Genomic DNA, 13315 nt, shown 5'->3' on the forward strand with positions numbered 1-13315 from the left:
GGAGGGAGCAGTTATGGCTTTGCCTCTCAGAGTCCCAGCAACCGCTGCAAACCTTGGAGAGAAAGCTGCCCTCGCCTTCCGGCCGATGCCAGATAGTCCCGCTTCTCCCGTATGAGTCTGGGTCCCTACAGACTTGCCCAGAACTGGAGCTCAGGGCCTGAGCCTCCCTCCTGATTGAAAACGACCACCGCAGCCTCAGCCACCAGCCTGCTCCACTCACACCTCCGCACCTTTGTATTTTCCGCACTGCGCCTCCTCTGAGTCTCAGTATGCTGTTCTCTTTCCTTCTAGTTGAAGAATTTCCCTTCAGCCAGCTTTCCTGTGGTTCTGGGTGATGTCCGTTCCATCTTTTAGTTGTATTTTTGAAGTGGTTGTGCGAGGCAGCATTCTCTGATGTTTACCTGTGCCGCCATCTTGGTTCCTCTCATTTTAATTTTCATTTCTCTTATTACATATGACATGGAGCATCTTTTCATATGCTTGTTTGCTATTCATTTATTGTCTCTGCTGAAGTGTTTATTAATATTGTTGGTCTATTTTTAAATCAGGTTATTCTCTTCTTGGTGAGCTTTAAAAGTTTTTGCATATTCTGAATACAGTTCTTTATCAGGTATGTCATTTGCTAGTATTTTCTTCTAGTCTGTGGCTTATCTTTTCATTCTCTCAAAAGTGTCCTTTGTAGATGAGAAGTTATTGATTTTGATGAAGTTCAGTTTATTAATTCTATTATGGATTGTGTTTTTGGTGTTGTATCTAAAAAATCATTGCCAAGCCCAAGGTCATCTAGGCTTTCTCTTATGTTATCTTCTAGAAGTTTTATTGTTTTGTATTTTACATTTAGGTCTGTGATTCATTTTGAGTTAATTTTTGTGAAGGGTGTAAGGTCTGTGTCTAGATTCATTTTTTTGCATATAAATGTCCAGTTGTTCCAACTCCATTTGTTTAAAAAACTATCTCTGCTCCATTGTATTGCCTTCGCTCCTTTGTCAAAGATCAGTTACTATATTTATGTGGATCTGGGTTATCCCATTCCATTGATCTATTTGTGTATTTTATTATTATTATTACTAGAGACCCAGCACACAAAATTGTGCATGGGTAGAGTCTCTAGGCCTAGCCTGCAGTCAGGGCCATCTTCCATCCATTTGCCAGTCCCCAGTCCTGCCCCGCCACCACCACCCCCCAGTTCCCCATGGTTCCCCATTGGCTATCCAGCTATTGGAGCCTGCAAGCTGGGGGGAGGGACTAAGAGGTGGGCAATGTACCAAATAGCAACTGGCCAATCAGTCATTCTGGTCATTATGCTGTCACGGTCGCTGGCCTTTTATTATATAGGATTATTATTATTTTGCCAATATCACACTGTGCTGATTACTGTAGCTTTATAATAAGTCTTGAAGTTAGTCCTTTGATGTCATCCTTCTCCTTAAACCAGTGATGGTGAACCTTTTGAGCTCGGCATGTCAGCATTTGGAAAAACATTCTGGTGCCGTGTCACATACAGAAATTTTTTGATATTTGCAATTATAGTAAAACAAAGACTTATATTTTTGATATTTATTTTATATATTTAAGTGCCATTTAACAAAGAAAAATCAACCCAAAAAATGAGTTTGCCTGTCACCTCTGACATGCGTGTCATAGGTTCGCCATCACTGCCTTAAACATTGTGTTGGCTATTCTGGGACTTTTGCTTCTCAACATAAACTTTAGAATCATTTTGTTGATGTCCGCAACATAACTCAGTGGGATATTGATTGGGATTGCATTGACTCTGTAGATCAAGTTGAGAAGAACTGACATCTTGACGATATTGAGTCTTCCTATCCAGGAACATGGGGTATCTGTCCTATATTTAGTGCTTTGATTTTTTTTTTTATTAGTTTTGTAGTTTTCCTTCTGTAGAGCTGGTACATATTTTTTTAGAATTATACCTATTTCACTCTTATTGGTGCTAAAGTAAGCGACATTATGTTATGGTTTTTATTTCAAATTCCACTTGTTCATTGCTGGGATATGGGAAAATGATTGACTTTGTCTATCAACCTTAAATTCTGCAACCTTGCTATAATAGCTTACTGGCTGTGTATTTCCTTTCTCCTACATGGGAGGCTAGTGAGGGCTAAAGTTGGGTATTTCCCTCCCCCTGGTCAGCTAGACTCTGGCAAAACTCCAGCAGGTTCGGCTCTAGTAAAATAGTTTCCCCTGAAGTCAGCCCTTGTTAAGAAAAACGGAATGCTCTGGAGTCTTTTTAAATAGCTGCCTACCTCTGACCCCTGCCTGAAGCATGAGGCGATTTGGCTCTGATTTTCACTGTGAGGACCGGATAGGGCTCCTGGAGGTGAACTCACAAAAGTGTCGGGCTCCTCTGGGACGGGGTCCCCATGGAGTTTTTAACCCTCAGACTTGTCCACACTGAGCCTCCAGCAATCTGTCAATCACCGTTCAGGCTTCCCTCCTCTGCACTGGTTCCCCATGGAGGCTGCTGCTCCTGGCTTCTGCTCCTGTAAGTTGAGATTCTCTGTACTCGCCTGTCAGTCCCTTAGATTCGGGGGCAGGAGTTTACTCTATGGCCTCACTTCTCTTTCAGTTTCAAGAAGAGTTGTTGATGTCTCAATTCTTTCAGCTTTTTACTTATTAGGAGAGAGTGGCAACTTCCAAGCTTCTTACATGCTGGACGCCGAAGTCTATTCTAAGCATTTTATAAATGTGTATGTATCCTTTCAACACTCCTTTGAGGAAAGGATGAAAAGTATCTTTATTTTACAGGTGAGGGAGTGAATTAGGTCACAGGAGACTTAGGACATGCAGCGTCAGTGCCCAGGCAGACTGGCTCTCATGCCTGACCTCTATGTTATGCAGGGCAACCTACACAAAGTCTAAGAAGGTAGCCAGCGATAAATGCCATCACAGGTTTACAAAGAGACAGGGAAGTCAGTGATGCAAAAACTAAAGGAAGTCTGTCTCTGCTATGGCGCCCAGCCCTCCAGAGGCATTCTTGGATGCCGCCTCCCAGCCTACTTTCCCGTAATGATTCGTCATGTGCTCCCATTTCTATACTGAAGAAGTGCCATAGACGGGGAAATTAAGAGTCCGTCTTCCCAGAAGCAGCCTCTTCGCCCATCCTGCTTCTGGCTGGAGGCCACCCCTTCTCCCAACCTTGATCACACCTGCCTAGGAGCCAGCCTCAAACACCTGGATTCAACCAGCATGCCCTGGAGCTTGTCCGGTAGTAGGGACTCATCCTGCCATCATGTCACTTCTCCTCCAAGCAGCCTTCAACGGTGGACATTATTTGCCCACCTTGTACCAATGGGGAAACGGCGGCTTAGAGCAGGTTCTCTCCATTTTTTGCTCTCGTACTAGCTTTCACATACTTTATAATAACCTGCAGCACTTTTTGGAATCACTTGTTTATCTGTCAATGACTGCCAATCTACAGGGTGGAGACAGGCAAATGTGCAGAAAATGATTTCTTGATAGCACATTATAATATATAATATGTTCACTGATAGTACATGATAAGTTCAATGTGCTCGAATTCCTTTTTGTTGCTGTTGTTGTGGTTAATCCTCATCCGAGGACATTTTTTCCATTGACTTTTAGAGAGAGTGGAAAGAAGGGACGGAGAGAGAGAGCACACCATCCCAACCAGAGCTAGGGATTGAACCTGCAACCCAGGTAGGTGCCCTTGACCAGGAATCAAACCTGCTGCCTTTTAACGCATGGAGCCAGGCTCTCTAACCAGTTAGCAACACCAGTGAGGGCAAATGCTTAAATTTTTCTCTTCTTCTTCTTCTTCTTCTTCTTCTTCTTCTTCTTCTTCTTCTTCTTCTTCTTCTTCTTCATGTCATGACTGGGAATCGAATCAGCGACCTCTAGGTTCATGGGACAATGCTCAACCAATTGAGCCACACCGGCCAGGACCAGGCTTGAATTTGTACACAGCACAACTTGTTATACTACACAAAACTGCGTGAAATTGGAGTGTTAACATGGCAATTTCATTAATCCCGCATGCTGCCTTGGGTGATCTGTGTCTCTGATTTTCACTGAATAAACCTCCACCTTTAGCATGGCTCAGAAAATGTAATCAAGGGGTTTTAATCTGGAACAAAATAAAATAATGTCGCTTATGTATTCAGATTTTATGGCCACTGTGTCGCAAATTAGCTATACCTCTTATAAAATAAAAAATTGTAAATATATACAGACACACTTATCAAAATATTTTATACAAATATATTCACAGCATAAAAATTCCTTAAATACATAGCATATAAGAGAGTGAAAAAATAGGCAGTCCCCGTTCCCCACCCCTCTGGCACTTTTCCCCAGAGGACACTCAAGTTCTCAGTTTGGAGTGTGCCCTTCCCAATATTTCTGGGCCCTTGAGGGATGAGAGTGAGGTGCCTCCTACAGTTTCATTGTGGGAATTACAGGCTTTTGGAAAGTCATCTGATGGCCACTGCTTCAGACTGAAGGCCCAGCCTGTGAGGACTGGGGGCGTAACTCTACAGAAAGACTTTGGTATTTTTGTGTATGACGTTGGCCATGCAACTCGCCTGATCCTGGAAGATGTCACCTCCCAGGGTGACCAAGCCATTAAGTTCCATGGCCAAGATTCCACTGAGTCATACTGAGTGATTAATGAGCCCCTACTGTGACCAGGGGATCTGTATTTTCTGGAAGTCTGTTATCATAGGGAGACGGGGTATGGGAGTGGATGTGGGAAGGCAGATAACAAAATGAGTAACCGAATAAATACAAAACACAAATTCAAGTAGTCATTAGTACGGTGATGAATAAAAGTCAGGAGGGGATATGTGTTGGGGCGGGCAGCCCTTCTAGTAGGTGATATTCGGGTAGAAACTTGACATGAACTATGAGGTCAAGCCATGTGCAGATCTGAAGGACTGAGTTCCAGGAACGCGGGCAAGGCCGTGAGGTGGGTGATGTCCCCGCTGTGCATGCAGAACATAAAGGGAGCCATGTTCTGCAGTGGAGCAGGGAGGGCGAGAGTAATCAAAATGAAGACAGAGACATAACAGGGCCTTGTAGGCGACAGTCATGTAAGGATCAGCTTCTATCCGGCATGAGATGGGGAACCCAAGGGGGTTCGAGCAGAGAAGTGACAGGATCTGACTTGTGTTTTACAAGAAACCCTCTCAATGTAACTTGGTGCAGCCACTACAGATAACAGTATAAAGGAGGTTCCTGAAAAAAAACTAAAAATAGAACTGCCATATGATCCAGCAGTTCCAGTTCTGGGTATCTATCCAAAGAAAACAAAAACACTAACTTTAAAAGATATATGCACCCCTATGTTCACTGCAGCATTATTTACAATTGCCAAGATAAGAAAACAATCTAAGTATCTATAGATGAATACATGGATAAAGAAATTGTGAGATATCCAATATATATATTTTTTATTCAGCCATAAAAAAAGAATGAAATCTTGCCATTTAAGACAACATGGATGGCCCTCCAGGGCATTATGCTAAGTGAAATAAGTCAGCCAGAGAGAGACACATATCATATGGTCTCTGTTATACGTGGAATCTAAAACAGGCAAACAAACAAAAACAAGGTCCCGACACAGAGAACAGATTGGTGATTGCCAGAGGTGCGGGGCGGAGGGGTTGGCAGGGGCAGGAGTAGGAGAAATGGGTGAAGGGAGTCCAAAATGTGAAAAGAAAAAATTAAGAATAAAGAAAGTACCCTCTCGTTCTGGCAGGCAGTCCCGTGAGGAGGCTACTATAACCACTCAGGTAAGAGGTGATAGTGACTCGGACCAAGATGGTAGCAACGGGTTGGGTGTGAAGTGGTAGAGAAGGCAGAACCCACCAGACATCCTGAGAGACTAGATTGGGGATGTGAGAAAGGAGTCATCCAACTGATGCAGACACCTGTCAGCCTGAGCCACTTGGTGACTCCAGGTCTCAGGGAACACAGCCCTGTGGTTCTCCCTCCACCAGCTGAGCCCTGGGGGCTGTAAAGTGGACGCTCTTTACCTGCCCCTCCAGGCTCACGCTGGCCCCCCTCAGCCACCTCGCTGTGTCTGACTCCCTAACTATTGTGCCGGGACCCTGGCCTAAGCCGAAGTATCTTCATTGGTCTGGCTCCCAGGTTCTCAGAGTTCCACACAGTCCTGCCAAGAAAGAGCAGGTTTGGGAGGGAAAGGGACACTTGAGGTCCAGCTGGGAGGCTAGAGCAATCAGGGAGGACTTCTCAGATGAACTGGCCTTGAAGGGTGTTAAGATTTCCTCATTGCAGGCAAAGGGCCGTGGACCCTGGCAGGGAGGGACATGAGAAGGGAAGATGTGTTACTAAACCTGAGGGCCATGGGGCCGGAGAGGCAGGCGGACGAGGACTGGGAAAAGCCGGACATTGACTGGCCAGAGTTAACTTCAGAAGGGAGCAGGGAAAGGGGCCTTGTGGCAGATTATATTTTCCAAAACCATAACAGCCCTGATTCCTTAGCTCCTCCAGGCTCAATCAGAAGGTGGAACCTCGTTCCCTCTCTTCTCCAAAGGCTGTCCTTGGAGACCACCCTGGTGAACACCATGCAAGTAAGTGATGCCATGTGGCGTCTGATGCATCATGAAGGACAACCTGGTTCCTGGCTCCTGCCTCAGGACGCTCACTTCAGACCCAGCCTCTGTGCTGTGAGAATGGGGGGCCCCACAGAAAGGTCTCACGTAGGTGTGCCCACCGAAGCCCAGCTAAGATTCCTGCCACCCAGCAGAATCAACCGCCAACCATGTGAGCAAATGAGCTCAGCCCAGGTAGCTTCAGCCCCAGACACTGTTACATTGAGTCTTCGAGCTGAGGCCCCAGGCACTGTGGAGCTGAGGCAAGCCACTCCAGGCCTGAAATCCTCGCTCATAGGAACAGTGAGTGGACGTTTTACGCCACGAAGTTTGGGGGTAGTTTGTTATGAAACAATAGTAACTGGAACAGGTTCCAACACATGTCAGCCTGGTGAGTGATTTCCCAGTGTCATTCATTTCTCCCTGTTATTTCCAGGGTTATCAAGGTCTACGTAGGCATTATACATAGGCATTAAAGTTAATGATAGCCTCTTCTGTAAATATTATTTTATTATTGTTCCCCACTATGCTCGGTTGGTGCCTGTTTGTTGGGGAGGCAGACACCCCACCCTGGGGAGGGACAAGCTTCATGATCTGTTTAAGAATAGGGTTTCCTCTTCTCAATGCTCTCTGATAGGCAATGATGCACCCGCTCATCATGAAGGAAGAGAACCCGCAGACTCCAGGTGACTCTGGAGGGAGGAATGTGGCCTGAGATAAGGGGTTATCTGCCATCTGGGACTCCCAGGACAGTCCTGTCCCAAAACAAGCCCCTTTAACTATCCTTGGGTCCATCAGTCATCTATGCATCTATTCAGTCAACCACAACCATCTGGAACACCTACTACGTGTCAGGCTCTGCTCTGCACACACAGGGGTTCATAACCTCATGGAGTTTACATCCTAATGGGGAGCCAGACAGAAGCAGATAAACAAGCAAATAAATTATTGGCAGGTTGTGATAAGTGCAATGAAGAGAAGACGCAGGTGTTGTCCTGGGGAATAGTAGGCTACCTCCGCCGCCCCCCCCACCCCAGCCTCCGCCCCCTGCACCGTGGCCAGGGAAGGCCTCTCTGAGGAGAGACTCGTGTCTAGCCACTGAGATCTGAAGGAGCCCAGCATGGCAGACCTGTCTGTGAACAGTGGAAACTGAGTCTGGCTGGGTCAAGGAGAGGAAAAATATTAAAAGGACATCAGGAAACTCACAGACTAAGTGGTGAACTTGAATGATCAGGCTCAGAAAGTGGGCAGGAGCAAAGAGTGGCCATGCAGCCAGCAATCACAGTCAAAACTGCATTACAAAAGCCCTTGGAGTGAGAACATCACTGCTTGACCTAAGAATAATACGGCACCAGAATCCATTATGGCCACCAGAACCATCCCCATTGTCCCCCAGAATGGAGTCCCCATTTTCCCCACTAATTTTGCCACCAGCTCCCAATTAAAAATTCCAGGTGAACCCTGGCTGGCGTGGCTCAGTGGTTAGAGTGTCAGCCTGAGCACCAAAGGATCGCAGGTTCGATTCCCAGTCAAGGGCACATACCTGGGTTGCAGGTTAGGTCTTAGCCCTGGTTGGGGCACATGCGGGAGGCAATCAATCAATGTGTCTTTCTCACATCAATGTTTCTCTCTCTCTTTCTCTCTCCCCCCCTTCACTCTCTCTGAAATAATTTTTTAAAAAAATCAGTGGCACTATATCCTCAAGTGAGGATTAATAAAAAAAAATTCCAAGTGAAAACTTTGGCTGAGCCTAAGTCATGTGACTATGCTCTTGCTGCAACAAAGCCTGGGGACTGGGGACAAGATTCCTGGATCGGCAGCAGTCATCTCGAGACTATGAAGCAAACAGCATGAAGAAGAAAAGTCATCAACCAGGAGAGCAGCACAGCTTGAAGGAACGAGGTATTCGATGGCACTGCTGAGCAGCTTTGCCAATCGATAGACTAATTCCGGGCATTTTATTAAATAAACAATAAAGGTCTTTAGACTTTTAGCCACGCCAGGCATGCCTGTTTTATTGCGTTTCACAAATGCCATTTTTAGAAACTGAAGGCAAGACCCTCCACCAGCAAAAAGATTTCGACTCACTTTATTGTGATACTCACTTTATTGCGGTGCTCGGGAACCAAGCCCACCATCTCTCCGAGGGGTGCCTGTGGTGTCAGGGATTCTATCACCTGCAGCAAAAGCATTGCTAGCTGTGATGGAGGGAAAGGGACACATGCCCCAGTGTCTTTTATCTAAGGTGGCTGTGCTGTAATGGGTGGAGGGGGGAGGGCAGTACGGTTTCTCAAACTTTTCTGGAAATCAGGATCAACTGGGGTGCTTGTTACCATGTAGATTCTCACAACCCATCCCCCAAAGACGCTGGCTCGGAATCACGAGGCACATGCGCTTTTATGGCACCAAATTCACCGAGGCAGCCCCCTGGGCATGCTCGTGAGTTCTGCCAGCACAGGTGCCCTGGCTCAGAGGAGCAAACCCAAGCCTCCTCCGTTTTCTCTGAGTCCCAACTTCTCCTCTGCAGAACTAAATGTGATATGAATGTCAAGGAGCTAGCAGTGCCTGGGCACGGAAACAGTACACATACTGTTATTAGAGCACCAGACCGCCTGGGGGTCTCAGCTCTGCCTCTCAGCTGACTTACGACTGGGAAAATGGTTTCAAGTCCATGCCTCAGTTTCTCCCTTTGCACAATGCAGATACTAACAGCCCACCTCGTAGAGCTGTGATGAGCAGCGAGTTCATCATGCTGAGCACGTAGGGCAGTGCCTGGCAGAGAGTACGTATTCGCTGAAGGTCAGCTCTCATTGCTGTTGCCAGAGTCAGTCACTGGTCAAAGCATCATCTTAGCCCAAGAGGTTCCCCACCCCACAGCCCCGGGTTTGAGAGCACCCGGGAGGACACTATCATTCGCCCGAGGGTCATTGGGAGGACTTCTGAGAGGCGTGGGACTTGATTTCCCCTTTGGTCAGAAGTGGTTAATCAGGGCTGAGTCTGTGGCACCAGGGAGAGACCTAGGCTGAGGCTCAGCTCAGCTCCGAGGATTTGCCTAGAATGGAGCAGAGGCCCACACCTCTGGGGAATCACAGAGAGAGGCATTAAGAGGTGCTGCCTGCATATTAAAGACCCAAGGAGGCTGAGGGCTGGGGACAGCCTGCCGCAATCTTAAAGATAACCAACAGAGGGAGACCTAGACCAGAACCAGCCTCCAGAGTTTAGCAATAAGCGAACGCCAGACTCGGGAAGCCGGGTGATTTCAATGTGCACTCAAGACTTAAAACCAGCGCCTTGGAGAGCACATTAGAAGCCCTGGGGAGCTTGTTATAACTGCGTGTGATAACCCAGCATGGGGGGAGGACGAGGAGTGGGGTAGAACATAGTTGTGTATCAGACACTTCAATTTCTCTTGGCCTCGCCTGTCACTAGTCCCAGTCCCTGCTGCACCCTGGAACTGACTCTGGCACTTGACAGTGCTTTCCCTTATACCTACACTGCAGACTCATGCCTGTCTCTGGCTTTCCTTCTGATGCTAAAGACCCAGCTCAGCATCCACTGAACTGTACACTTAAAAATAGTTAAAATGATAAATTTTATTTTACATATATTTTACCAAAATTTTTAACAATATTTTTAAAAGACAACAGCATAAATTATTATAAAACTATGTTGATTTGTTTATAATGTATAAAGATGTAATTTGTATGACAATAAATACACAAAGGATTGGGGAGGAAATGGAGCTACACTGGAGTAAAGTTTCTATATGTAATCCATATTAAGGTAGTATTCATTCAAACTAGAGTGTTTCAAATGCAGATGCTAATTGTCACCCTAGGGCATGCACTCAGAAAATAACTTTTAAAAGTATATGGAAAGAAAGAACAACAAGCAAATTAAAAGGGTACACTAGAAAAGATCTATTTAACACAAAGTCAGTAGAAAAGGAACAATGACATATGACAGAAAACAAAAGGGCAGATGTAAATCATATCTTAATGATAATTACATTAAATATAAATGGATTAAACTCTCTAATTAGAAGGCAGAAACTGGCAGAATGGATTACAAAAAAAAATGACCAAACTGTATGCTGTCTACAAGAGACACATTTCAGATTCAAAGACACAAATATGTTGAAAATAAAAGGATGGGAAAGTACATACCCTGCAAACAGTAACCAAAAGAGAGCTGGAGTGGCCATACTAATATTAGACAAAATAGACTTTAAGACAAAAATTCTTATTAGAGAGAAAAATAATGAATGTTCCTTGGGCAGGATCTCTGTAGACAAAGTCCAGAAATACACACACTTACTTTCACTCCGGAAGGTTCTCCTGAACACCAATGCCTAAGAAACATTGGTGGATGTCATAGTGCCAGGAATGATTAAATTTGGCCCATACTTTGTTTAAAAGTGTCTGGATTTATTGTTAACCTTTAAAAATTAATAGATGACATAATATTCAAACTAGCTTCTTCTCTTGTGAAGCCTGCCACACTGGGTCTGCGTTTCTGCTTGATAAACATTGGCTCCACGTGGAACCAGCTTCCTTTTCAGGTGGGTCTGTTGTGCAATTCCCCATAGTTCCTGGGGAAGAGACTTGCAGCATGACCAAGCCAACACTTTCCTCCACACTTACTGTCCACTCTCAATTCATAGATGGGGAAACAGATCTAGCAAAGTAGGATCTTGCCAAGGTTGACATGGGGAGGCTCAGGCAGGGGCAGGTCCTCTGCTCCTGGTCACCACCACCCGCTCCATAGCATTAGACTAGCCTGTCTTTCCATAAAGAACAGAAATGCTACCTTTGAACTCTTAACCCTCCAACTTGGGCTGATCTGGGCTCCTCCTTCCCCCTCCTCTGTTACCCAGGGTCCGCAAGTTCTTTCTCCCCTATCAAACCCAGTTTTGGAGACCCCAACAGTCACAGTAACACGGAGAGTTGTATGGATGACAGCAACTCCGGGAAGGTACTCAGGGGCACTTACAGCCTAGAAGAGGTCCAGCGTGAGGTGAATGAGTGATTGAGATTCTAATGCTGGAATTTCGGGCACATGCCAAGAATTAGGGATAGACATTCAGGTGTATATTGTGCAGGGGGCACATGGCGAATCTTCACACTTAGTGCTGAGTTGACAACAGACTGTAAAAAGAAGTGTCTTTGAAGTGATTCCAGCTGCGAACCCCTTTCTTCAAATCAAACAACTCATGAGACTTGAATGTGCATAAAGTAATCGGGGAAGGTCTATGGTTTGAAATCAGCCCTACCCTCTCTGAGGTGTATTCCATACAGCTCTTCAGAGAGTGCCATGCAGGAGCCAGACCCAGTTGCCCACAGTCATTGTCCTCGTCCATTTAGGCTGCCATGACAAAGCACCACGGTGACTTGCAAACAACAGAAATTCACTTCTCACAGCTCTGAAGGCTGGAAGGCTGGGAGCGAGTGCAGTGAGGTTCTAGTAAGGACTTCGTCCAGGTTGCAGATGATCAACTCCTGTTGCCCTCACCAGGCAGAAAGAGAGAGGGAGCTCCGTGGGGGTCTCATGACCAAATCACCCCCCCGAGGCCCCAACCCCTAATACCATCACATCGGGAGCTGAATTTCAACACATGAATTTTGGGTGGGACATGGACATTCAGTCCATAGCAGTTATCCACTTATTAACACACACTTTATTTACATTCCTCCCTCCTGCGTCACACTTAGTGCTCCCTCACTTCTGCCTCTTTGGATCACCTCCCAAGTCAACTCCTGGCACCCAAGCCCTCGCCTCAGGTTCTGCTTTCAGGGGAATCCTAAGTAGGACATTCCTAGTCACTGCCCCAGCAGGCCTCCCAGACATTTGCCAGGACTCCTCTGTGTGGGTGACAACCACTGCCCTAAGCATCTCTAGACCCCAGGCTTCTTGACCACCATGGCTTTGCCCCCTTCACGTCTTAGAAGCCCTCTGGACTCAGGAAAAAGTCGGCAAAAGGAAAATATCAATGCAGTTGGCTTTATACAACATTTCAAATTCTTTGTATAAATTTAGAACACACATTTTATATGAACTGGTAACTAGAAGTGGGAGTTGAGCAGATCGTGGGGAGATAAAAAAATTGGTTTTAGACGTATGTTTTGGTGCCTGACTGATATATGGGTGTCATTTCCAGTAGACTTTGTTACCAGTTCCTGGAATTCAGGAGACTGCGATTTGAAAGACATCAAACTATAAGTGATGTTCAAAGTCATGGCATGAATGAGATCACTCAAGGTGAATGCTGAGAGCAAAAATAAAGCTTAAGAATCACTTTTATAGCCAAAACCGGTTTGGCTCAGTGGATAGAGCGTCGGCCTGCGGACTGAAGGGTCCCAGGTTCGATTCCGGTCAAGGGCATGTACCTGGGTTGCGGGCACATCCCCAGTGGGAGATGTGCAGGAGGCAGCTGATCGATGTTTCTCTCTCATCGATTACCATGGTGATTTCTAAAGGGTGAAGTTTTAGTGGTAGTGGAATGAAGGAATTTCTAATTCAATTTTAGACGCTTTTTTTTTTCAGCTTTATTGGGGGTGTAATTGACAAATGAAATTACATGGTATTTAAAATGTACATTGTGAGAAACCAAGATGGCGGCATAGGTAAACACCGGAGTTTGCTGCCGCGAACAACCACTTCAAAAATACAACTAAAAGAACAGAATGGACATCATCCAAAACCACAGGAAGGCTGACTGA

General features: G+C 45.8%; 1 protein-coding gene across 1 annotated transcript in view; it reads left to right on the forward strand.

The window, feature by feature from the left end:
• Window positions 1–7239: 7239 nt before the first annotated feature.
• Window positions 7240–13315, forward strand: part of TGM6 (transglutaminase 6) — a 45894-nt gene continuing 39818 nt past the window's right edge. Inside the window, exons 1-2 of the mRNA XM_006758113.1 lie at window positions 7240–7282; window positions 11473–11607. Of these exons, the coding sequence (XP_006758176.1) occupies window positions 7240–7282; window positions 11473–11607 (178 nt within the window). The remainder of the gene's footprint in view (window positions 7283–11472; window positions 11608–13315) is intronic.

Source organism: Myotis davidii, unplaced genomic scaffold, assembly GCF_000327345.1.
Source record: "Myotis davidii unplaced genomic scaffold, ASM32734v1 scaffold32, whole genome shotgun sequence".
Lineage (NCBI taxonomy): Eukaryota > Metazoa > Chordata > Mammalia > Chiroptera > Vespertilionidae > Myotis > Myotis davidii.